Raw genomic sequence first — 27,718 nt, 5'->3', positions numbered from 1 at the left:
ATCTAGCTCAAGCTCATGCTGAACACTCTTAGGACAAAAAAATATATATAATAGACCCGAAAAAGAGTTTTTAATTGAAATATAGTGCCTTACTGAGGGTAGAAAAGAAGGCTTAGGAAGCTAAACTCTTAAAAAGAATGACAGTATATATAAAACTTATAATGGTTCTATCACTTGCAGCATATATGGAACCACAAAACAGCTATTTATATAGAACCATGTTAAAAGGTTAATGGAAAATCAATGGGGTTCTTTGAAAATTAGATGGTTCTTTTTAGAATTGTTTAAGGTTTATTATTATTATTATTATTATTATTATTATTATTATTATGATTATTGTCATTGTTATATACAAACTTAAATAAGAAACAAAAACAACATTGCGTTATGAAGAAATTGCATACAGTATTCATAACAGCAAAACTCCTTTCTCTAATTCAAGTCTTTCCTTCATTTCAGTTTTAATTATTTCACAATTGAAATAAAGTATTTGTTTGTTACTATTTTCTAAAATATGTAATACATATACATGCCATTTCAAAATATCTCACAGCATTATCTACAGTGAAGGAAAAAATTATTTGATCCCCTGCTGATTTTGCACGTTTGCCCACTGACAAAGAAATGATCAGTCTGTAATTTTAATCGTAGGTGTATTTGAACAGTGAGAGGCAGAATAACAACAAAAAAATCCATAAAAACGCATTTCAGAAAAGTTCTACATTGATTTGCATTTTAATGAGTGAAATAAGTATTTGATCCCCTATCAGTCAGAAAGATTTCTGGCTCCCAGGTATCTTTTATACAGGTAACAAGGTGAGATTACAGTAGGAGCACTCTCTGGGAGTGCTCTTAATCTCAGCTCGTTTGAAAGACACCTGTCCACAGAAGGAAGCAATCAATCAGATTCCCAACTCTCCATCATGGCCAAGACCAAAGAGCTGTCCATGGATGTCAGGGACAAGATTGTAGACACAAGGATGGAATGAGCTACAAGACCATCGCCAAGCAGCTTGGTGAGAAGGTGAGAACAGTTGGTGCGATTATTCCCAAATGGAGGAAACACAAAAGGACTGTCAATCTTCCTCGATCTGGGGCTCCATGCAAGATCTCACCTCATGGAGTTTCAGTGATCATGAGAACAGCGAGGAATCAGCCCAGAATTACACTGGAGGATTTTGTCAATGATTTCAAGGCAGCTGGGACCATAGTCACCTAGAAAACAATTGGTAACACACTACGCCGTGAAAGACTGAAATCCAGTAACCCGCAAGGTCCCCCTGCTAAAGAAATCACATGTACAGGCTCATCTGAAGTTTGCCAGTGAACATCTGAATGATTCAGAGGAGAACTGGGTGAAAGTGTTGTGGTCAAATGAGACCAAAATCCAGCTCTTTGGCATCAACTCAACTCGCCGTGTTTGGAGGAGGAGGAATGCTGCCTATGACCCCAAGAAGCCATCCCCACCGTCAAACATGGAGGTGGAAACATTATGCTTTGGGGGTGTTTTTCTGCTAAGGGGACAGGACAACCGCACCGCATCAAAGGGACGATGGACGGAGCCGTGTACCGTCAAATCTTGAGTGAGAACCTCCTTCCCTCACCCAGGGCATTGAAAATGGGTTGTGGATGCAAAGAGGAGTGGGCCCAAATTCCTTGAGATGTGAGATGTGTGCAAACCTGGTGGCCAACTACAAGAAATGTCTGACGTCTGTGATTGCCAACAAGGGTTTGCCACCAAGTACTAAGTCATGTTTTGCAAAGGGGTCAAATACTTATTTCACTCAATAATATGCAAATCAATCACTTTTTTGAAATGTGTTTTTCTGGATTTTTTTGTTGTTATTCTGTCTCTCACTGTTCAGATAAACCTACCATTAAAATTACAGACTGATCATTTCTTTGTCACTGGGCAAACGTACAAAATCAGCAGGGGATCAAATAATTTTTTGCCTCACTGTACTTAGAGCTAAAACTATGGCACTGATTTCACCTTATGCACTCTTTAAATCCTTGAACCATTCTAATATAAAAGGTTCATTGCCCTTCAAGGGTTTGAAATCAAACCATTTTTTGGGGGAAAGGTTCTCTTGGCCGAGTACAGAACCACAAGGTTCAATATAGAACCCTTAAGGAACTGCTGTTATGTGTAGAACCTTTTCCCAGTCAGTGCACCATTGAAGTACAATCCTTTTGGACTGTACACGTCTGGTGATGCTGTGATTAGGATAAGTAAGACATTGTTAATTAACCAGAAAAATGCTGTTTCTATCTCAGTGAAACAACTGCTCTATGAGTCTTAAAACCTAAATTGTTGCAGTACCGCTGCATATGAGGCCGCGTGCCCAAGAACAGCAGGCACACACTGTACTTTGAAGCTGGTTTATGCTCTTGGCATTGAGTGCTGAGTGAGGAAAAAGTTATTAGAAAAGTGTTTGTGCACACAGTCCAGTGACCAACAGTCAAGCCACAACAGCCAGGAGCATGCCATTTTGACTGCATGTGCCAGTACAGATCCATCAAGCATAAGTAGGGTATCACGTTCACCTACCCTCAAACTGTGCGGCTGTGGGGTCACTGAAATTCACACGACAATCAAAATAAAGACAAAGAGGTAGTTAGAAAAAAACTGGTTTGGAGTGATCTATATGGACGTCTCAAATGAATAATAATAATAATAATAATAATAATTATAATAATAATAATAATAATAATAATATTAATAATAATAATAATAATAATAATAATAATAATAACTATTTATGCACTACAGCCATTTTGAAGCACTACATTATGAAAAAATATATACATTTGTTTTATTTGTTTCAATACAATTTACACTATTCACTCAGTACATTCCAAGAAATGCGATACCTTCAGTTTGACAAAGAATGCAGTTTCTGACGTCACTTTATTGTGATTTAGAAGCCAGTGCTGTTAGATTGTCAGGTCTAATTGGTCAGAAAGTTCTGATTCATTTTCTACAGCAGCACAGCTCTTCTGAGGGTAGTGCCAGCTATTCAGGAATCTGCTCATTCTACCTTATTTATAGTTCTATAGGAAACATCATTCACTGGGAATTCTACAACAGACCTTGACATAAACAGATTTGAAAATGCGCTGTTAGGAAATCGTAGAGTTCTGGATATGGTGACACTTTCTATAAAGAGGTGTTTAATTTAACATTTATTGAGAGAGTCTCGAGTGTCAGCGTTTTGTAACAGTAAAGATTTCTGCCACGAGAGAGAGAGAGAGAGAGACTTCAAGACCTCAAGATAAATTTGTGCTTTCTGGTTTCTGGGTAACATGACAAGTTGCTTTTCTTTGTCTTAGCAACTTGAAAAGAGATTAAAATAGAGAACAAGTTTATAGCTACTATGCTGTGAATGATAATAGAAATGGGCTTGTGTCTATAAATGGATAAAAAGTACATGTCATTAATAATGAAAACAACTGCTGTGTTAAAGAAGAAATAAAATACTTTAATGTCATAGCAAAGCACCTGCAAGGAGGCAACTTATCATACCACACCTTATGTTTTATCCCTTACATATACCATTATCATTATATTTCTTCACAACCAAACATTGTATGAATTTCCGGGTACTCCGGTTTCCTCCCACAGTCCAAAAACATGTACACCAGGTTGATTAGTAATTCTAAATTGCCCACAGGAGTGAGTGTGAGTGTGTGTCGTTGTCTGTCTATATGTGGCCCTGCGATGGACTGGCGACCTGTCCAGGATGTACCCCTGCCTTTCGCCCTATGTGCGCTGGGATAGGCTCCAGCAGACCCCCGTGACCCTAATTAGGAATAAGCGGGTATAGACAATGAATGGATGGATGGATCTATGCTATAGATTCCTGCTATAGGCTAGCTTTTCTATACAACTAGAAAATAGCATCAGCTCTATTCAAGAAAACACTGGTGTTTAACAATTGTGATCAAGCCCCCTTTTTGTCTAAAACACAGCAGGAGTATACAAAATAAGTCCTTAGCAACAAAATCAAATGTTGTGCTGTAATACCTGAAGTACAGACATCTCTTAAGCTGCATTTAGACACACTCAGTCTACAGCAATAAAAGGACTAAAAGAGTCTTTGACAAAAAGGATGGCAGAATTATTTAAATAAAGAGGCTTAGACTAAAGAGCCTTAGTCCTTAATTAAAAATATAAAAGCAAGACAGCAAATACATTTAAATCTATTTAATCTGATGCAACCAGGTAAACTTTTAAAATCCATAATCGATGTTTCTATATTAAAAGAACGTGCCTGGTGTTATTCGGCCCTCCAGGAAGTCATTAAAGCAGTAATGTAAGATAAACAATCAGTGAATCCATTTTACCCCCTAGTGTGCACAATTTTATTTGCAAATCAAATTACACAACAGGAGGTAATTCAAAGCCTATATGTTTTCAGGGACAAAATATTTACTCTGCCACAGCTGCAAAACAGACTGTCCCGTTACTTTAATTAGCTCTAATTAAACGTCATGATTTGTGGCCCAACAGTGTCCACTGGTTAATGATACGAGGTCAACATCTTTTAAGCTTTTTCTTATTCAGGGCCAGGGATGTCACTTTCGGATGATGATTGATGAGATTTATGGATGAATGGATGAAAGGCTATGCCTCTGCTAAAGGTCTGGGTCAGAGCTCCCAGAAGAAATAAAAAAAAATTATGTTTGCCATAAATGTTTGCCATGAATTATCGGAGAAGTGATAATAAAATTGATTTTAAAAATATGACTATTTGGTCAAGCCTTCATAGATTATATGTAAATGCTCTCTGACAACATCGAGCAAACATACAATCTCAGTTGATGCAAATAGAAAGAAAGTCATTTTGGTGTACAGTTTACAAATCTCAAGGCGATGGTGGCATAAAAATATCTACTTGCCTTTTTGAATGTATTTTTCCTCACACATTGGATATGTTAAGAGAATTCTTCAAATGAACAAGGAGGAAATCCATTCCATCCCCAGCCAGGGGATCTAAAGCTGTTATTCAGAAAGCACAAACTACATCTAAAATCTCTCTATCTTACTTTTATGGCATTGGGCAGATCCAGAGCGACTTACATTTATCTCATTTATACAACTGAGTATGTGAGGGTTAGGGGCTATGGCAGTGCTGGGATTTGAACTCACTGACTTTCAATCAGTAATCCAATGTTTTAGCTAACACGTCCCTGTTTTCCTCCGTCAGTGCTGTCAGTCTCTCTCTCCTTACCTGTGTATTTAGTAATGTTTTTTTCTCAAAAAAAAAAATGTCAGATTGTTCTTCTAAAAAAATCATTTCCAGGTTGAGAATGCTATCCGGTAGAACATGAAGGGATTCTCTCATGCCTATCCATCATTTTGTGTGTACAGAGTGCTCAGTAGGCAGGAAGTGTAAACATACCAGGAGTAGAAGACAGATGAGATACAGCGCAGAGCAACATAGAAAATCCGATTCTGCCACTGAATAAGTGAATGAAGACGGACCGGAAAAAGAAATACTTAAAACAAGTTGGACTTACGAAGAAGGTAGAGCAAAATAAACATCGTTGTGGCTTTTCATCAGAGAGCTAATGGCAGTAAAGGACTAGCAGATTGATGGAGTGCTAGATCTACAGTACTTTCTGAGTACATCCAATCTGTCAGGTCTGGAGAATGTTTCTTACGGTACAATTATGAACATTCCAGCTATGTTCGCTGTCACAGTTTTTAGATGCAGAAACATTAAGACAAATCATTCCATAATGTTTGTTTGTGTCTACCTAAGAGCATGCTGTGATCATGAAGATTTGGAACACACTATTATTACAGCAGATTCAGGTTCAGAACATGGCGAGAAAGTTAGTTTTAGAACTTCATAAAGACATTACTGAATTTTCTGACAGCATTCTCTTTTAGCTGTGCCGCTTCTTCGGAACTAAAGCATGAACCCAGACAAGCAATTCGGTGTCTTCTAGATAGACAGAGGAGCTATGTAATTAGCTAGCTATTGTGCACAAAAGTGCTGCCATAATCCAGTTTTGCTGTCAATCTTTAAAGATGATTCCTTGTCCCGCTCTGTGAGATGATCCCAATAAATTCTAAATTATGTGATAGACTGTATGTTCTTCATGCCAGATTATATAATGAAGATCCTCTATCTCTCCAACAATCTATCCTCTCTCTCTCTCTCTCTCTCTCTCTATTAATAGATAGAGGACATCTACTATGTAATTCAGTTTGTGCTTTAGGTAGTAAGCATATTTTATTCTGCTCATTAGCATGTTTCTTTTAAATATTGCCATTTTCTCTGCAGTATCTGTCCCATGAATTTTGTGCAACTTGCTGGTGCCTTTTAAACAAGTGTCATAGCTAGAGTGTCATGCCCCGAATTTAGTTGTTCGGCTGTCTTCGGCCGCAATGGCACTCAATTAGCTGCTTGTGAGCATGTCAAATTATGCATTTGATGACCACTGATCTTAACTCCTGAGTCCTGAGTGGTTTTACAATGTGCCATCTCATGACAGAAATAGAAAAAATTCAGTAGAAAAACAAACAGTTTAGAGCTGGCTAAAAAAAAAACTTGTCAAAAGTTCAGAAGCTCAAACTGAGACCCAGACATACCCCTTGAGTTGAATCCTGGTCTCTATAATGAGTGCTCTTCTTCTTATATTCTAATTTGTGTGTACATTTTATTCCCTGTGTTTTTCTTTCTTTCTCTGAAGTCGTATGATGCAAGCCTGGTACATGGGGTTTAGGATATTCTCTCTTTTTTTTCCAGCTCATTCCTCAGTGTGTGGGTGTGTTGTTCCCTTTCTGTTGCTAGCAGATTATCCATTTTCTTCTCCTTCAGTCTGCCCATTACCTGTCTTCAGACACACTGATGTCCTGTCCCTCAATGTGGCACAATAACAGTGAAATTACTGTTAGCTAGTTATACTTTATGTAGAACATTTAAATCACACACAAAATATATGAGGGGAGGCATCCAAGCATGGCAGATCTCACAGCAGGTGCCATTTGCTTTTGATTTATCCTTTGTGCTGAATAATCCGTTAAGTAATGTTTATATAATAGGATTACTCACAGCTTCAACCTGTACTTTTCAGTAAAGTAATCAATATCCAAACAAACACTGACTGGGAAGAGTCCTCTTGCAGCAAACAGCTTTAAATTGCATTCAGTCTTTAAATCTAATTAACACTGTTATTCCTGCTGTAAAACACAATAAATGGACCACTCAACTGTTAGACATTCATATTATGTAAAGTAGTTCAGCTGGAGAAATCTCCGACGCAAAAACATTTGCACACCTGCTCTTTTCCTATTCTCATCACCCACCATCCAAAATCAAGACTATTTTACAGAATGATGTAGGTCTCAAACCCCTTTTAATTATATGCCACCTTTATCTTGAAAGTGCTACGCAACCTGACGCATACGAAGGCTGACCTTTCCTTCTGTAAATGCAATTACGAATCGGTGACAATTATGAGCCAGTAAATGTCTCGGGCTATAACACTCAGCAAAGGAGCACTATGCAGCTTACACTGTATATACAACTGCACTTCCACGCCTTCTGTCAAAATTGTACAGCTGATAAAACTCTCATAGGTCTAATTACACGTGGCACTAACACAAAAAGAAAGGAATGCCTCGCACCTTATTGTGCTAAAAATCTACACTGCAAGTGTGAAAAATGAGCCTCTATAGAAATCCCTCTCAGGGATATAACACTTGGGGTAATTACTGATGGCTCTCGTCCTTTCCATTGTAATTCCTCACAATTCTATGAGTCTGTAAATCTGCTTTTTTTTTGACAACAGGTGTTGTTAAATACCCAGTATACATTACCTGAAAGAAGTGAGGAATGTAGCACCTAATATATAGGGCTATTGTTTTCAAGATGGAAAGTACTATATATGCTAAAAAGGCAGAAAGCTCCTTTAAATAAAACACTTTGAATCCATGTAGTTGGATTTACAAAGGAAAAATCTTGAAAATAGCTTTAATCATTTTAAATGTATGTAGCATTTCTTCTTTAAAAATGTCACTAAACCAAATATAGGATTATTAAATGTATTTCCAAATTTTAACATTTTTTGGTTAATTTTTTTATATTATTGACTAGAACTTTCAAGACACAACCCTCCCATTTTTATCCAGGCTTGGGACTGGCCCTGGCTGGGAATCGAACCCAGGCCTTCCGCATGGTAGGTAAGAAACCTACCACTGAGTCACCAGTGCCCTTGGGAAGACATGACTATATCAAACTTGAAATTAGTAAAATGTCTAAATAAATACTAGATTATTTTTTATCTATCTATCTGTCTGTCTGTCTTTCTGTCTGTCTGTCTGTCTGTCTATCTGTCTGCCTGTTAATTGTGTCTGTTCCTGATAGTTTGGATCCATAGTTAAAATTTTGAGCTAAGATTCACTCTTAGTAAAATCTAAATGTTTTAATTCTATTTTTATTACAGCGAAGTGTGTCGTAGAAATATACTAGCCAAATCATGCACTGATATAAAATATGTTGAGAGTACATTTCAGAAGTACACTTGAATTACTTTCATTTTAGCACGGATAAAGTGACACTTAAAAACAAATTTGGGAATTAATACCGCTTTTTACAAAGTACATTTAGTACAAAAATAGTTCACTTTTAGCACACTTTCAGTTTAACTATCATTAGTTTGGCTCCAAGTGAACTGAAGTGTGCTGTAGTATAATTAGATTTAGTGTACTTTAGTGAATTTAAGAGCAGACTGAGATTAAATTACCCAGTAAATTGTATGAGACAGGCATAGTCTGGAAAAATTTGCCACAAGGAACAGAAAAACATGGATATAAAGTGTGTGTGGCTTCAAAAGAATAAGAATCCACTAAATTTGAAGGGTGATGATATTGCCTATTCATAAAAGAGCCTATTCATGCATTATGTGTTGTTTAAAAATCACAGGTTAAATGACCCAGAATTGAGCCCTTGAATGTAGACTATAAGGGCATTAATACAGAGTTGGCATCCCCTTTGTTGCTGTTACCATCTCCACTTTTTTAGGAAGGCTTTTCACTAGATGTTGGAGCGTGGCTGTGGGGATTTGTGTTCATTTAGCCACAAGAGCATTGCTGAGATCAGACACTGATGTATTGTGAGGAGGTCTGGTGTGCAGTCGGTGTTCCAGTTCATCCCAAAGGTGTTCAGTGTGGTTAAGGTCAGGGCTCTGAGCAGGACACTCGAGTTGTTCCACTCCAAACAATGTCTTCATGGTGCTCACAGTGTACACAGGGGCATTGTCATGCTGGAACAGGTTTGAGCCTCTGAGTACCAGTGGAAGGAAATTTTAAAATACGGCACACAAAGACACTATAGATAACTGTGTTGCAATTTTGTGGTGAAACAATATGGCTGGCATCCACTTACTTTGGCTATATAGTGTATAATATGAGGTGAGCTTTTTAAATTCTGTCGTTTTGATAACTGGCATGTGACCATCCAGTTTAAAAAAGTGATGCTTTATTCAGAGAAGCAGAAAAAATAAATTAAGCAATAATATTCTGTGCTGTAAGAAGCCATGGGCTATCCCTCAGTTAAAGGAGGTCTGCAGCAACACAGTCGAGCAGGAATGAGCCCAATCTTATCCGCTGCAGGTTTTCATTCCAACAATGTAGGAGCTGCACCTGATTCCACTTGTTTAATCAATTGGTTTCGCTGTACAAATGACCGATGAGTTGTATCAGGTGTACTCCTACTTAGTGAAATGAAAACCTGCAGCTACATCGTCCCTTTGCCTATTAGACCGAACGCCTCTATTGTATAGTGCAAAGTTAGTGTGTCTTCCGCAAAGGGTCCTCTAAGATTCTCCAGTTCATGTTTTTTCTTTAATAATGTTTGCCCACTGATAGAATAAAAATGTATGCACATTATAAAATAGCCACAGATTTTTCATGCTATTATAATGTAGCAATCAATGAACTGGAATTAATGGTAAGCCAAATACAGTTCAATTCGACTTTTATTTATTTAGCACTGTGAACAACAGACATCGATTTAAGAAGAAATTCATATGTAGATTTAGTTTTAAACCTCTAATCAGCAAACTCGAGTATACAAGAGCAAACTCAGCTTGCATGTGGAAGAAATCTATACTAGACTCAGAAAATTGACAAATCTGCAGTATCCAGGTAAAAAAAAAGAAAAAAGTCTGAGACTTGGCCATAAAATATTTCTGGGAAGTGTAAATCTCCTCAGGTATCATTTAACAATCCACAGCAGAAGTGAGTGAATTTAATTAGATATTTAAATGTACTACTTAACAAACGTATAGCTTTGCAAATTAAATTATGCCTTCCATTTTGAATCTTTTATTCATTTTCAGAATGCATTCAATTTTACCAGAGCACCATATAATTGCCAGGTACTCTCTCTGTTATTTCAGTAAATATATAGAAAATGAAACGTTCCTTGTCCCTGGCACCATTTTTCGAAATTCAAGGCTACGGGAAAACAATAACACATTTTTCTACTCGCTGGCAGTATACCAGACTTTTCAAAGTATCCAAATAGCTGAATAGTTGAATGGAGTGGTAGGAGGAGGTGAAGAACATCTCTTTGGCCCACAAGGCTTTTATGCTACCTTCCATCTATCATACAATGGCAAAGAGTCTAGACAATTTTACAGCAGCCCCCTGAATACTGAACTAGATCTGAACATGCCACAACTGTAAAGCAAACACTGACAACTCCAAACTTGCACCAAAGTTTCTGGCCCCAACTGCAGTCTGGATAAATGAAGGGTGAATGGGCAGAAGAAGGAGATGTGAAGTTTAATTGGGGATTTGAAATGGCATGTGGCAGCATACAGTCAGAGCCTAACCTGTCCTCCAGAAAGCATTCCCTGCATCTGGGTATAAAACTTATTTATGGACATTGGTGCAGACAGGTGCAAAGAAGGTCAATGGAAGCCATTTACTAAAGAGGAGAGAATGTTTGTTTTTGCAAATTTATTACCTAGGAGTATCGTTTCAACCATTTGAGAGTAAGCCAGACGCAAAGGCTTTAGCATGAAGCTTACCTGAGAATGCTTGTTTGTTATACTGTACATGGGAGGTCGGTTATTTGGAGATGGATGGCAACATTAATGACTCATGTCAACTCAAATCAATTACAAGGTGCAGCACTGGGGAGACAGAGATGGCTGTCCTGCTGTCACAGGTGTTATTACAAATGTGGGCAGGAGGGATATCAATCCACAGGTCCTGGGCCATTTCACAGTCTATTTATCAGTATGCACTCTTTTTTTGAATGCCACCAGTGGCAGTCCTGTCACTCTGTAGCAGAATACTCAGTTTCATTGATAACAGAATGTGATTTCTGATAAGAGAGTGACAACAGCTACTCCTTAAAATGTATTTACATATAATTATGTCATATTCTCACGCACACACACAAAAGAGATTTGCAGAGAAATGAAACTGAAGTGAGACTATAAAAGTCACAATGGCACAAATCAAACAGGTCCTGCCCACCCATACATGTAGAGTAACTAAAAAACTCCGTAATCCGCCAGTTCATAAAAGTGTAATGATGAGTGGGAATTGGGGAGAGGGCTCTCAAGGCCATACGGGGGAGGCAAAAAAGGACAGAGGAGGAGACAAGAGCCATTAATCAGAATGTGAGGAAAATCAGGATGATCAGAAGAGTGGCAGCAGTATTACTGACTTCTGTGAAATACGAACGGCAAGACATATACATAGCCACCTTCCACTTTATTAGGAACACTGATTCACTTGCTTATTCATGCAATTATCCAATCAGTCATTCACGTGGCAGAAGCGCAATGCATAAAACCATCTACATAAAGGTCAAGAGCTTCAGGTAAAGTTCACAACAGACAATAGAATGGGGGATAATGTGATCTCTGTTACTTGGCATGATCGTTGGTGCCAGATGGACAGGTTTGAATACTTCAGCAACTGCTAATCTCCTGAGATTTTCACACACAACGGCCTCTTTAGTTGACAGAGAATGGTGTGAAAAAAAAAAAAAAGCATTTCTGCTCCAACATATAGATGCCAGGGTCAGAAAGTGTTGTTAACAGCGTGAATCCATGGACCCAATCTGTCTTGTGTCAACAGTTCAGGCTGGTGGTGGTGCTGGTGTAATGGTGTGAGGAATGTTGTTTTAGCACACATTTGGTCCCTTAATTGCGCACTGTTTGAATTCTGAAGTCCATCTGAGTAGCGCTGCCGACTCTTTTATTGTGACAATTTACCCATCTTATAATGACTATCTCTAGAATGATAATGCACCATTTTATAAGTCATCTCGGAAAATCCAAAAGAGCATCTTTGGGATGTGCCAGAATGGGAGATTCACAGCATGAGTCTCAAGTGAACTTGAAAAATCTGCAGGAATTGTGTGATGCAACCATGTCAACATGGACCAGAATCTCAGAATCTTTCCAACATCTTGTGGAATCTATGTCAAGCAGCATTGAGGCTGTTCTGAGATAAAGTGGGTCTTACCCGGTATTAGTATGCTGTTCCTAATAGTGATAAGTGAGTGTGTATTCTATTATAATATACTACTGATATCTCTGAGAAAGGCAATGTTTTACTATATAATTTTTTTACATATTTTTTTTTCCTCTGCCATGATGTCTCAAGAGATGCCTGGACATTTTAATTCCTGTAACCACAGTGGCTGGGCTAATATATCTGTAATATCCCCAAATAGTTCATTTAGTTCATTCTTAATAAGCATGTGTTTAATGTATAGGCTATTTCTATTCTAGTCTATAAGAAAATAGTGTTGAAAAATAGTTTCTCTTTATTTTTATGGCAGGTTGTTTTCATATAGCATGAAGTCTTTGTTTGTTCTGCCTTAGCAACTGTGAGTAATGAACAGTGTTTTTGCCTTTGTGAATAAGGAAGAGAATTTCTAGGTTTGAAACAGATGGCAATATTCAAGAAAACATTTTCTGATTTAACTGACAAGCAAAAAGGTTAAAAAGGTAGCAGGTGGGGTTGTTTAACTGTGCATCTGCACTGGGAGGGAAGTGTTTGGGGACAAACTAGAGGGTTTATGACTAACATGGCACACCTGAGCCCTCTTGTCTCATATATATTTATGTGGACTCTCTTTCTTTCTCTCCTTCTCCCCGAGTGTTTAGTTGAGCATGTGGGTGTATATGTAGTTCCAAGTCAAAGAAAGACAAAGCTGAGCTTGAAATCTGCAACTTGATCCGTTTACAAAAAGATTTAAGGTATTGTTTATCTACAGTGCCAAGGACACATGAACAAATAAAAAAGCTCACAGGACCTGCTGTATTCTTAGCCCACTATCTACTTTTGTTTGTCCTCTTCTTCCGTGTTACACTGGGGTAAATTAATCAAGAAACTAGACATTTTGAATTGAAGTCCTTCTAAAACTGCTGAATGTGATTTTGGAAATGTTTAGTTTGCTATTAAAATGCAGTCAGTGTATAGAAACAGTCAATTGATCCTTATTATCTTTAGAACAGCCACCATCTTGTTGCACAGAGTAAAGTTACTTGCATCAATATAGTTCATTTTGTTCCAAAAGCATTTCAAGACAATACAGTACACGTGTATGCACACACAAATGTATAACATATATCTGTCCTGCCCTTGAAGTCCATTAATCTACTAAAATTTGGAGTGAAAAGTCTGTTTGATCCCCACAAAAAGGTCATAGCATTTTATTCTATGCATAGTAAAAGAATCTGGATTCATCAGCAGATATACTACATCCTGAAATTGTACCCAGATATCTTTCCGGTCATACAATCAAGGTGTCCAACAGTTTGCGAGTCAAGAAATCAGATATCCTATGCAGTTTTCTTTTTTAAATTATAACCACTGTTCCCTCTAAGCTGCATGTGTGTGATTGCACACATCTGATGATGCTCCCATGCAGAGCAAATAAAATCCATGCAGAACACAGACACAAAAAAATTTGCATAAAAATAGTAGTCAACTGGAGCGACACACAGGTAATTACAGTGCACTCCAGGATTGACTCTTATTTTTTGATACCCCTAGTAGGAGCGTGTTTCAAAACAGACAGCACTACTGCCACAGAAAATCAGCCCCAACCACAAATTATGCTAGCAAGCTACATTAGCTGTCACCTTAGCAAGCCATGTTAATTGTTCAAAACCTTATCACCTCTTAGATGTTCTTACAATAATGGTGCTAGGCAGCTAATGCTAACCAGCAGGGACAGAGCAGCCATAATAAATGTGGCTGTAGATTAGTGTAAATGTAAGGCAAAAGAGAAATCAACTCAGTAACAGTAACAAGACTTGTGATTAGGAAAAGGACATATTTGTTTGACATACAAGTTAAAATGTTTGTGGGACAACAACAAATTGCAAAAACACAGCAGCAAGCAACTTAGCTTTTTCATTTTAAGGCTGAGAAATACAGCAACACAAGATCCATTTTTATGATTCAAACTTTCCTGACACCATCAGTGAAGAAGATCTTGGAAAGAACTTGGAAATTATTTACTAAAAACATTTAAATATTTGAACCCACAGTGTCTGTATCACCGTGTGCTCGAGTGTAGGATAGGGGATAACTTCAAGTAAATGTGAATATCAGGAATGGACATGCTTTCGGAGAGAGTGTGAAGCATTACCTTGTTTGGGTTGCTGGCTGTAATGATCCACACACACTGGGAGTTGCTTTCATATTGAATGGGAAAATTCGGAGAGGTGAATGTTCCTGATGGACCTTGTAGATTTGATCCACATGTCTTTACTGTAAATAAAAAAAGCAGAAGAAAGGGTTAAGAAGAATATGTTACAAAGAAGAGGACGACTTGTCAATATTAACTTCACAAAACATGACTGTTACAGAACAGGATTATATTAACCATTTATGAGATTTTGCAAATTTGAAAAGGCAAATACTGAAATATATCACTCAGCCGTTCATGATTTCCTGTATTTGTCAGAGATTCACAATGAGAATGAGTTAATTGAGACCAGCTTTTAGCCAAACACACTTGGGCCCAATTCATCATCTTAATAGACAAATGCCAATTATAATTTGTTAAACAGGCTCACTCCAGTCTCTTCCTCCCAGAACCAGTGACAATGACATCTAAAAATGTTCGGAAAAGGATCAGTTTATTCATCCCTCTTTTTGTCCCTTTGTACTGTTGGCACATTTATCATTGCCAATGCCAAAGTGACAGGGATTTGATGAAAGACAAGAAGGCATTATCTCCCATGGCAGCAGGTTTTGCTATCAGCTTCTGACATCTTGATTGCTTTTGAAAATAAATAACTCATTATCTCAGCCAAGTATAGGGGAATTGGAGGGGCCCTTCAAACCTAAAACCACTCGGTTTTGATCTGAAAGTCATTCGCTTGTCAAGGCTCCTCATCAGAACCTTTGACAAGCCCCTTTTCAGAGTAACATTTGATGTGAAGTTTGGTCTTGACTCAGTGTCTCAATACCAGCTCCCTTTTAGATGCACCCTAAAGTGGAGAATTATGAGGATGTTACATGTGAATATTAAGTATGTACAACACTGCAGTGATTGAACACCGAACATGCAAATATAAAGCTTACTAAGTTATTAAAATAATATTGATTCAACCCAACAGCAACGATGAATTCTTGAATCTGAAAGAGTGGCTTAATCTTCTAGAACAGTATGGCTCAGAAGACATTTCATGAATACTGAGTTTATATTAATGGACACATTCTAATACAGTATAGTTTCTATAGTAACAGCTCATTCACAATGACCTGTATATAGAAAACTTAACATAAGCCTAAAAATAAACAATATTAATAAAAGAAATGGGTTTTTATTTATTGAACAACTGTATAATCACTGACATGGTGAAGGTTTTTGTTTTCTGTCTTCAGGATAGGGGAGCTTACACTTCCTGGTAACATGAGAAGCTGAGTTTTTCTGTTTTAACTTCAAGTGACAGAAAAAGACAGACTGTTTATAACTACTATAACATCAACGATTACAGGAAGTTGATGATCCGTACCAATTAAATTTAGCAAATAATTGTTTCAAAGCATAAAAGGTGGTAAATAATAAAAACCATGGTGGTAAATCTTTGTGGAATAGGAGGAATAAAACACTGTGCTGTTATAGGAAAGGAAATCACTTCTGGAAATTATTATGGCCCATCATATGTTATTCCTTACATGGTCCATCAAGCCTAAACTAATTTTTCTATATATGGCATGGCAAATGATAATGGCTCCCAATAGCTTTAGATATTAAAAAAAAAAAAAAAAAAAACTATAGAGAATGAACTGATGATGAACCCACAATGCCCTTGGGTACTCCTGAAAGTATAGATCCAGGCAATTTTCTGCATCATTTCAATCTTCCTAATTAGTTTGTGCAGCCTGTAGGTGCTGGAACAGATACACCCGAGTGACATAAAGGCAGTGATGCCAGGTCAGGGGACCACCAAATCAAAGTGCAGAACTGTGTCTATATAAGCAAAGGAAAGCTGCATGGGGTCTGGAACCATACACCTACGCACACTTGTCACTCACACGTAAGATAGACCATGTTGTGGAAGCACAGTGGTAGTGAAACATTGGGATTTTCCTTCTTATTAGCAGGTGGCCATATTCTTGGTGCATAAGGACCCCTAACAGAGATGACAGCTGTCCTTACAGCCTGCAGGCTGCAAAAGAGATCAGGCAGATAAAGGCCCACTTTAAGATACATGGGATGCAGCATGTGCGAGCTGTCAGTTTGGTTTAAAGTGTGGTGAAGTGGCATGCGGCAAACCACTGGTGGTATATTCAAACCTCACTGACGAATCAGAACCCAATTATAGTAAGCTTATACACTATATACACAATGGCATATTTATCTGTGAAAATATGCAATGTTGTTGTTTTTAGGTGTTGGTGTGACACAATCAATCAGATTTACACTAGCTCTCATAAAAATGATATTATCAGCATAAAACCTGTGAGTTTATTCAACCACAGGGTATTAAAGCAACTCTGCTTGTGAATAGACAACTGTAGATGAATAAACAGTTCTTTATTTGGTTTTAGTTTTTAAAATAAGTATGGATTATGCTGAATAAGCTAAAATGAGAAAAAGAACATGAAACATTGGCAATGGGATTGAGATTCTTTTTTCTTGGGTTTGATTATTCTCAAACACAAAACTCCAACTTTTCAGTATAGTCCACTATTTCAAGTTGACAAGGATATAAAATCATTTGCTGAAGACTTTAGACTAAGATTTGTGGCCATTTTACTTTCTTCTGGCTTCAGAGTAAACGACTAATATTAAATAACCGCTCATAGTCCCCATAGTTCCCTACTCCATTCACTATCGGTTAGTCCATCTGTTCTACTGCGACTTTTTGCACATGTGCTTTCTTGCTAAATTTGCACTGACTCAGCACTGGTGCACATTTCATCCATGCACATGTCCTCTCATTGTTTTGTCTTGCACATTGTTTAGTGTATTGTTTTATTGTTGATTTTCGAGCTGTACCGAACCCAGTTACAACCAATGCCAGTAGCTGACAAATTAAAAAAAAAAACTTCATTGTGTAGCCCTTCTACTGCAGCATTTGCAACTCTGTCAGCTGCAACGTCCGTCTGAAAAATAAACTGCATACAGGAATCTTGCTGCATTCTATATACATCCTCTTTCCAAGAAAAATTAGTATGTATGTAAAAATCACACAAAAAATACATTTTCCCGCAAGCTTCTCCATTCCAGAAACACCACTTTATTCCAGACCAGTTTGTCTTGTTCATTTGTCTTGTCTTGCACTGTGTCTCCATATTTTGGGTAAATAAATTGCCTCTAAATTCAAGTCACATAATAATTTGTTCTCTAAAATTAATCCTTGGCCATACATCTGTTGATACTTTTTCTAGTTGTTTGTCTGCATTTGATCTATTAACTTAAACCTGTAACACTAAAGAAATGGGCCCCACCAGTCTATAAACACTTCAACAGCAGCTGCTTGCTCTTTCTACATGTCACCATTTCTCAGGCTGCTTTAGTTAAAGCCCTGACAAGAACTTATGGATGAGCAGGGGTTTGTAGAGCTGCTTCAGCACGCTGCTTCTGTATTTTCTGAGATATACAGTATATCTGTGCATGTTAGTGACATCTCTGACAGATCAATTAGGGCCTGCTAAATGAACAGCCTTAGCTGGGAACAGCTTGCCCATAGCCAAGCGGCCATACAGAAATTATCTCTAAAACGACAAGCAGGGGGAGCAAAGAGCTGATTACTTACACTACAAACTGTTGAAACTTTCTATCGTACCATCTTAAAACAAGAACTCAGCAAGAATCTATCTATCTATCTATCTATCTATCTATCTATCTATCTATCTATCTATCTATCTATCTATCTATCTATCTATCTATCTATCTATCTATCTATCTATCTATCTATAAATTATACTCACTGCTTTAGGTTGAATGAATGAATGAATGAAAAACAGAACAAGTAATGCCATAATACATTACTTTACTTTAATGTGGTGAATTCTATAAAAACTCAATTATTCTAAACAATAAGATAATTTTGAATGTTAATACTGTATAAATACTGTATTGTGCTCTACATGTAAGCTACTGCACACTATAAGTCTTCAGAGATGACTTAAAAATGTGAGGCATATAATTTGTTATACAAATATTAGTTGCCTTATACGAGTGATATCACTCCAAACTTCCAGAAAATATATCACATACTGCATATTTCCCACTGGCCAGAAACCAAACCAGCTGGACCCAATCAAAACAGAAGTGTGTTTGTGTGTTAATTTGTTTTCTCTCCACTGCTGTTTATGGTCCTCCATCACTTTGATCACTGTGCTAGGAGGAAAGCATTCAATCAGCACCTCTGAAGATTCCAAGAAATCACCATATGCATAAACACAACATGAGTGATGAACCCAAAACCACATCAGTTATAGCTCAAAGACCTTCACAAAAAAAGCAAATATTTGTCATTACATTAGGCTGATGAAAATCCAGAAAAATAGTTGCACCATCTGTCTTAGGTTGGCATTTTTTAATGTGGCCATATGCCAACGTGTTGCCTGGTGTGTCTAAACGCCGTCGATATGGACACAAGGACATCAGTCCTCTACAGTCATTTAACTATTCCCTTCAGTGGAGAGATATCAGTTTCACTGTGAGGTCAGCCTAAAGCTTTGGCATTAATTAATTCCAGAGCCCTGATCAGTATTGCTCAGGTCATTCTCAGGCAAAGCCATTGAAAAAAAACCAAAACAAAACAAAAAACTGTGTCTATTGCACATAATCACTGAACCAATCAAAGCAACACTGGGCACATGGCAAGAACATCATAAAAGAGACTCTATTCCATGTCCAGTCATTACCATAATTATTCATACACTATACTGTAAAAGGCGTGTGCTCACCTGACCCATCACACCCATATATTCACAGTGAACACTGAAGTCAATATTTAGCCCATCTTTGGGGCTATAATATCTTCCAGTTTTCTGGGAAGGCTTTCCACTAAACGTTGAAGGATGGCTATGAGGATTTGTGCTCATTCAGCCACAAGAGCATCAATCAGCTTGGGAACTGTTGTTGGACAAAAAAAACCCTGGGGTTCAGTTGGTGTTCTAGTTCATTCCAAAATTATCCAACGGGGTTGTTAGAGTTCTGAACAGGAAACATGATTTTTCCAGACAAACCTTGGCAAACCATGAAATTATGGTCCTTCGCTTTATGCTAAGGGCCATTGTCATGCAGGAACAAGTTTGGGCCTCACCTGTGTGGCAGCAGTTTAGGGAAGACCCACATATGGGATTGAAGGTCAAAGAGTACCCATACTTTTCCCCATATAGAGTACCTGGGGAAATTGATCGAAGCCAATCCACCATTAGGATGTTACAAGAGTCTAGGATCATACTAGAGATCTGTAAGGTGGCACCACTTTCCACTCTACTACCAATCTGGACTTATACAGTTCACTCAGTATAATTAAATATGAACTGGTCATGAGAAAAAACTCAAATTTTCAATGTTCCACATTCTAAGCACTGATAATACAGCGTCTGATAAACTACAGATGAGACAAGAACTTTAAGAATGTGAGCAACTGCATCAGACAAGGATGAGTCACAGACTAGACAAGAGATCCCATGAATTTATATCACAATGTAACCCTTTTAAGGTAAGACTTTTGACTTATTGCTTTATCATGACTTACTAATAAGGTTTAAAATGTTTTGTGATCTTCTAGCTTGCAAGGACAATAATTATGCCTTGAAGTTGTCCTTGTCAATCTACTGCATTCTAAGCTACAATTAAGCATAATTAGAGTGTCTGAATGGAATACAGCAACTATGCAATGAGTATTTGTTTGTCCTTAACAACATCCTGTCACTATAAGGCCAACAGGCGTTAGGTAACAGCTTTGATGCAATCACCAATGGTCAATACATTTTCGCCCTTAATTTTTAATGGCTGCCAAAGCAACTGTGCTCATTTAGATAAAGAAAAGAAAACCATGCTCATTTGATGGATGTTCTTGTTGAAGAAAGAGAAACAAAGTGTTTGTTCTTTTCTTTTGCCAGAACATCAATTCAAACGTATGTCTTACTCTTTGCTGGAATACTCGTATTCCCTTGAATAACAGACAGTAAGTAAAACATTTGAAAGCCAAACTAAATCAAAATGAAAAATTCTCTGCAGAGTTTATTGCATCTTTGTCCTTGTGTACTGTAGCCTAAACCTGTTGCAGCATGGCAATGCCCCTGTGCATATATGGAGCTCCATGAATACATGGTTTGCCAAGGCTGGAGTGGAAGAATTCAACTAGCATACACAGAGCCCTGACCTCAACCAGTGAACACCTTTGTGATGAACTTAAAAGCAGACTGCACCCCTGGAGTCCTTGCCCAACATTACTGCCTGAACTCACTAATGCTCTTTTGGCCGAAAGGGTAAATCCTCACAGCCATGTTTCAAAATGTAGTGGAAAGCCTTCCCAGAGGCGTGGAAGTTAATATAACACCACAGGGGAACTAAATCTGGAATGGGTGTCCACAAAACTTTAGTCATGAGATACAGATTCAATAAAAAAGGAACAAAAGAGAGAAAAATATGTTTTCACCATGCATTCAAAAAGTACTGAAGAAGATACCTTACTTATTCGTCACATATTCATTACAACACAGTGAAATTCGGTTCTTTGTATATTCCAGCTTGTTAGGAAGTTGTGGTCAGAGCACGAATCAGAATCAGCCATGATAAAGCACACCTGGAGCTAACCAGGTTAAGGGCCATGCACAGTGGCAGCTTGGTAGAGCTGGAGCATTGAACTGCTAACCTTCTGATCAGTAACCCAAAGCCTTAACCACTGATCCACTACAACAGAATTATTTCGAGTGGCTGCCTTAAACAGGATTACTAGAGTAATGTGGACCAAATGGAAACTATTGAGAGCCACTAGAGATACCATGTCAGATAACCCCATCATGTGTGCTTATGTTTTGCCAGTATACATCTGGAAGCCTGAGAAAACCCTTTATATGGCTAAAAGTATACAACTCTTTTTCCTGCACTAAAATATACTTCTCATTTGTATGTATCTCAACAACCAAATCTGAAAAAGAGGAAAATTACACTTAAAGATTCCACTGTAACTCTACCCCAACAATTAGAACATAATCTACTAATGGAAAAGCAAATTTACTGCAAGAATTTTAAGTATGCAATGAAAAGAGAGTTATCACTGATTATCAGCAGCATCATGAGCCTCATTGTCATCTCATCACACCACTGTGCTGTGTTTATGCTAGCATTGGTGGGGAAATAATCTGCTGAAAATAATTAATTCAGTCAGTTTTGTTCTGTTGATTCAGTGTCTTGTTATGAATGTCTTTTTGGGCATTTGAACATGTAAACACTTTCCACAGGTGTCTGAAGAGAATGTGTAAGCACTTTTGATGATGATGTGATGGCACAGGAGTATCAGGGCCAGTCTGGCATCTGCTATCTGATTATATTAGGAAAGATAAGAAAGTAGCCTAAATGAATTAAATAAATAATCAAAAAACCCATAATAATAATAATAATAAGCAAAACATGTATTTATACTTCCTTACTGTCAAGACTGTTAACCGTAGAAAATCAAAAAAATTGGGCAAACCCATATATTTTCTTAAAATTAATAGTGACTTTCAGTGGGTTTCTAGACTGCTACACATTATACTTCTTGGTTATAACATGAACTGTATTATATAATAAATATCCAGCATACAATGAAAAATAGCATGACCTCCCCAGGCACTAATGTACGATTTTGAGCAATGTGAGCAAAGTTCATCTACGGTTACAAATTGATGTTCTGTTTCTGGCAGACAAATGACAAGAGCCAGAGTTAAGACAAACTACGAAGTACCGGGTTATAAACAGCAACAGCAGAATATTATGTGCTAATATTCCATTTTACCCATGCTCTCTCCATTTAAACACTTTCTTGAAAAAGCACATTCACATATTTCACATGGAGTATTTGTATACAACCACAGCTGTTTTCATTCATACACACACTATGATGGGAAAGATTAGTGATAGCTGAATGGAGGGCACAGTAGGGAGCAAGGATTCACATCATTGTACAGGTGCTCCAAGCTGAATAATTGGGATACAGCCATACAGGTTCAAACAGCATGAGTCAGGCAAACAGGAGGAAAGTAAGGCTGAATTGATTCCTGGAAAATTCGATATGGTATAAAGGAAGCAGGTCCTACTGCCCCTCGAAGCAAAACACTTCCTTCACCATTTGTTGAATGCAGAATGTCAAAAGTCGTGTGATGAAGAACTAATGGAATTTTTGATAGAATCATTTAAAGTTGACTGATTTTTACTATCTGCTGAGAAACATACATTAGAACAAATGAGATCCTAAATAGGACGTTATCATGGTCATCAAAATGTGAAAGAGCCCATTGTAATGCAGACTCTTTCTCTCTTTCTTTTTTTACCCATTCTCAATTATTCTGTCCCCTATAACTTGGTTATGATGTTGATTTATGCCTTCACCTTGCATCATATTATACTCAACACATTATATTCTGTAGAAACAGGGATCAATCATAATGCATCATATCACAATGTTGCCTGATAACTGTCTTTGATTTGATTGATTTACTGGAAGCAGGAAGTGTTTGGGTTTGGAGGTCCGGTGAGTTAAAGCGCGAGAGACTCACCTCTGCACACAGGTCTGTGGTCACTCCAGGCAGCGAACACCTCAGCTACTCTCTGACATGTGATGCTCTTAGAGCCCTGTAACACGTAGTCTTCGTCACAGGTAAACTGGGCTGTGGCACCAATGCTTAGGAGAACACACAAATACACAGGTTTAGTCACATATTATTCAAATACAGCACACAAACCAGAAAAAGTTACACAAATAAAAGTCAGAAGAAAGAAAAAAAACTCAAGTCAAACTTACACTGATATGCGGATAAGAAAAGAACTTGTATTTATATGCAACAGATACGTACCACAGAGATACACTATGTATATGGCCAAAATGTTTATGGATATATGACCATCACACCCATATGTGGTTCTTTGCCAAACTGTTGCTACTAATTTGGAAGCACATAATTGTCCTGGATATCTTTGTGTGCTTTAGCATTACATTTTTACTTTCACTGATAGTCAGAGAACCAAATCTACCAGCACGATAATGCCCCTGTGCACAAAGCAAAGTCCAGAAAGACATGGATTGCCAAAGCTGCAGTGGAAGAACTCAAGTGTCCGGCACAGATCCCTGACCTTCAACCCCAGTGAACAGCTTTGGGGTGAATTGGAATGCTGACTGTGCATTTACAACATTTACATTTATATGTATTGCATTTGACAGACACCTTTGTCCGGTTGAGGGTGAAGGGCCTTGCTCAAGAGCTCCACAGTTGTAGCTTGTCATTGCTGGGATTCAAATTACAAATCAAATCATAAATCTTCTGACCAGTAATCCACCATCTTAACTACTCAGCAACCCTGCTTCCTCAGCTAACATCAGTGCCTGGGCTCACTAATGTTGTTATGGTTGAAATAAATCCCCATAGCCATGTTTCAAAATCCAGTGGAAAGCCATCCCAGAAGAGTGGAGCCGGTTATGACAGCAAAGACAGCGAGGACTACATTTGAAATGGGACGTTTGAAAAGCATGTGGGTGTGAAGCTCAGATGTCCACAAACTTTTGGCCATATAGCGTTTTTTAGCTTTGGAACAATTGGGCAACCTTTAGGTTCTTTGTCAGTTCTGAAAGCAAAGTGCTTACATCAGATCCATAACTATTTCATTACTATGATTAAGAGCGCTTTTATTGATGCTATTTTTCCTGTCCATATCTGTTAATGAGTGACTGGAATTGATTGTGCATATTTCTATTCATTTTTGCTTGTGAAAAAAGTTTGCTTTGGCCATATCATCCATTCAGCTGTGTTTCAATCCTCTTAAATTTTAAGTGGTCCCATAAAAGAAAAGAAGAATTGGGGGATTTTATTCAAAATGTATGATGCATGCAATCTAGAAATTGCAATCCAACCGTTATACGTTCATAAAATGTTTTTGCACTGTCAACACGTCATTCCTGATTAATGGTCGCAATTGATAAGGGAAAAAAGATTAAAGAAAATATTCTCTGTGTTCAAAATTTCTTCTTGTGAATATAGCGTACAAAAAGCTTTTTGAAGATTCTCCTTTTGCATGTGCAGCTTGCAGCTGCTGTTTTTTTCCCTGCGTTGAATGGATTCTTAAAACTTCATTTGTGCAGTCTGTGGACTCATTCCAAAGCCAGACTGTGATGGAAAGGACTGCATCAACATATGCATATGTTATAACCGTATGTAAAATATCTGCAGTCAGACGCAGTCTACTCATAGTGAATATAGGAAGTAATGTTTCCACAGGTAACTGTTTCCAGACAGACTGCATCAGTGTCGTAATTGCAATTAGACAGCCTTAATTCATTGCAGCTCTGATTACCATATGCATATTGTCAACCTCTTTGTCACAGCTTTATTAGCATGGCATTGGAATGTGTGTTATTAGCAGAAGAGGGTGATTTATATTCGCTAAGTGGTTGGACACGAGTTGTTGGAGTAATCAGATGATAGCAATATTAATGACAGGTGTCTGTCGAGAAGTGTGGCATCAATAATGCAACTGCGCTTGTGTTCTCTTCACTCAGACAGTGCCCTTCAACACTCACGCTTCATGCTAGTCAGCATGATAAAGTAGCGGAGAACTATAGACAAGCACAACCCGAGTAAACAAACTGAAGTGCGCAGCCAAGTACGCTGCTGTAGAAAGAAATAAAGTGGTGCAAGATTATGAAATCAGTGACACTGTTTGTTAAACCTGTCAATAAAATAAACCAAGTTATTTGTGTATAGATGTCTGTCTGCCAGGTGCTAAACCCTGCCTCAAATAAAAGCAAAATTTCAGCATCTAGCTCTACTTAATTATCTGAGTTCTTGACACTTGGCAGTGTTAAAGTTGTGTAGATGTAGTGTAATAAAATAGTGAAAGGCAGACACTATTTTCTATCAGATCCAATCTAAGGATATTAGTTTGCCATTAAACCAGCAGAGAAGCTAGAGACGCTTGCCATTGTCACATACAAACACAACAGGGTGATATTTTTTCCCGTTGCACATTCCAGCTCTCAGCGTTCAAACCATGAAACAGTGCCCCTGGGGAAGAGAGGACAAGGGCAGTTGTAGTGGAAGTTATGTGGCTTGTATTCACAGCTTTCTGATCTTAACAGCCTTAAATCCTGCTCACAACCTTCCATTAACTGAACATTCTAATAGAGAAGAATATTAAAAATGTTCAGTGAGTCTTCAGCAGGGTTTTAGAAGGTGATCAGAAGGCTGTGAATTCAAGCCCCAGCAATAACCAACATATGACAGCTCATAACCCTCTCTGCTCCAGGGGCTGGGGCTGGAACCTTAAAAGAAACCTCCTGAGAAGTAGCCTGGAGCCTTATTAACCCCTGCACTGCACATGCTAGCAAAGAATGTTATTAAAATGTCCAGTGAAAATTCCTTAGGCTCTGGTTTGACTTTGCAAAAATAATGCTTGTAAGATTCTGGAAACTATAATAGGGATTCCCCTACAATGGTCTGAATGTTGCTCACTGAACATTCCCAGTTTTGTTCAGTGTTGCAGCAAGTAGAAATATTTATATATAAATGCTAGAAAAAATTCTTAATTTTGTTAGAAAAAATGTTAGATAAACTTCACAAGTCTCATTTTTAATGTTAGCCATTCTCAAATGGCTCACCTGCTGGAGAAGTGTAAAGTTCAGAAACAGGTGCTGCTAACTTAAAAGTAAAACAAGGAAAATGGCTACTGTCAAAGAGATCAGAGTATCTTAGCAACTAACTTCAAGTGTTCCAACATTCATGAATATTCCAATAACATGACACGTGCTCGACAAAGCAAAACCCGAATGACATTTTAAAAAAAAAAGAAGTCATTCTAAAAGCTTCACTTTTAAGATTCAGTATTCAAACAGCATTTTTGAACTAAATGGTTTTGTCTTTGTAGACTAGACACTATGTCTTTGTCCTTTGCACACTACAGCATCTGTGTGTGACAGAGGTACCAGATGTAGTGGTCAGTAGGTCTGACTCAGTGAAGGCTTATTACACGCTGGAGAAAGGACACAAAGAATCGAGGGATGATTACCTAAAGTCATTGCCGATGCGCTTGCCGTTTTCAGGCTCCCCTGGGTCTGGACAGGAGTTAGAAGCCTGTTTGATTCCACCCTCATTCACTGCAAAGTCAGAACAAAGCAAATAGTTAAATCAGCTGACAAAGAGTAGTGAAGAAACAGTAAAAGCACTACTAAATGGCAATGAGAGTAGCAAGACGTCAAGCACACACATATAGACACACACAAAATGTTTTGGCTTCATTCCATGCTGATGTGTGCTGACAGAAAAGTAGGCGATAAAGCTCAAGACCTCGCCATGGCAAGGCATCATAAATATTTCACTGGTCTACTGTTATGCATTTATTACTTAGTCTGTAATAACAGAAGATATATATGAGTGCTCAAATTTACTATTACTAATAAAAAAAAAAATCTATAAATCTATGAAGTCAAAAAGTTCCAAAACTAGGTAAGGTGCAAATAATGTTTTTAAAACTTTGTATGATGATCTACTTTGTATTTGTGATCTAATCCAATGTGGAAAAAAAATAAGGAACACTGGAAAGCATGGTAGGCTCGTGCCATGCTGAAAGAATAGAGGGTGATTCAGCTTGATGACTTTCCATCTGAATCCGAGAACGGCGAGTCGCTTCCCATTTTCCTACTGAGTGAACTTCAGTCCAAATGCAGGTCATTACCAGAGACGCATACACACTGCCTCTGGCTATTCAACACCAGGTGCACTAGTCACACTCCGAGTCATTCAACATTTCTAATAAAACCATTCACGTACTGTCCCGAAAACTCCGAACAGCAAGGACATTTCAATATATTTTTATTCTTGTAAACTAAAGACATTTGGGTTTGAAATCAAAAGATTAATATGGAAACAGAGTTTAGAAGTTCAGTTTTTATTTCCTGGTATTTGCAACTAAATGTGTTAAACTTTTCACAATTAATATCAGACCACCCAATTTTTAGATACTGGAACATATGACTGCTGGGTGTTTCTTGT

The 27,718-nt window shown here is 37.8% G+C and overlaps 1 protein-coding gene across 5 annotated transcripts in view; it reads right to left on the bottom strand.

The window, feature by feature from the left end:
- csmd3b (CUB and Sushi multiple domains 3b) overlaps window positions 1-27,718 on the bottom strand; it is a 414,649-nt gene that overhangs the window by 164,718 nt on the left and 222,213 nt on the right. For all 5 annotated transcript variants that reach the window (XM_058378182.1, XM_058378183.1, XM_058378184.1 and 2 more), the window contains 3 exons: window positions 26,736-26,823; window positions 23,237-23,361; window positions 14,646-14,767 (listed from right to left, as the gene is read on the bottom strand). In XM_058378182.1, coding sequence (XP_058234165.1) covers window positions 14,646-14,767; window positions 23,237-23,361; window positions 26,736-26,823 — 335 coding nt within the window. The remainder of the gene's footprint in view (window positions 1-14,645; window positions 14,768-23,236; window positions 23,362-26,735; window positions 26,824-27,718) is intronic.

Source organism: Hemibagrus wyckioides, linkage group LG24 (assembly GCF_019097595.1).
Source record: "Hemibagrus wyckioides isolate EC202008001 linkage group LG24, SWU_Hwy_1.0, whole genome shotgun sequence".
Classification (NCBI taxonomy): Eukaryota; Metazoa; Chordata; class Actinopteri; order Siluriformes; family Bagridae; genus Hemibagrus; species Hemibagrus wyckioides.
Note: the sequence above shows the minus strand (reverse complement) of the source record. Positions and strands in the feature narration are given on the sequence as shown.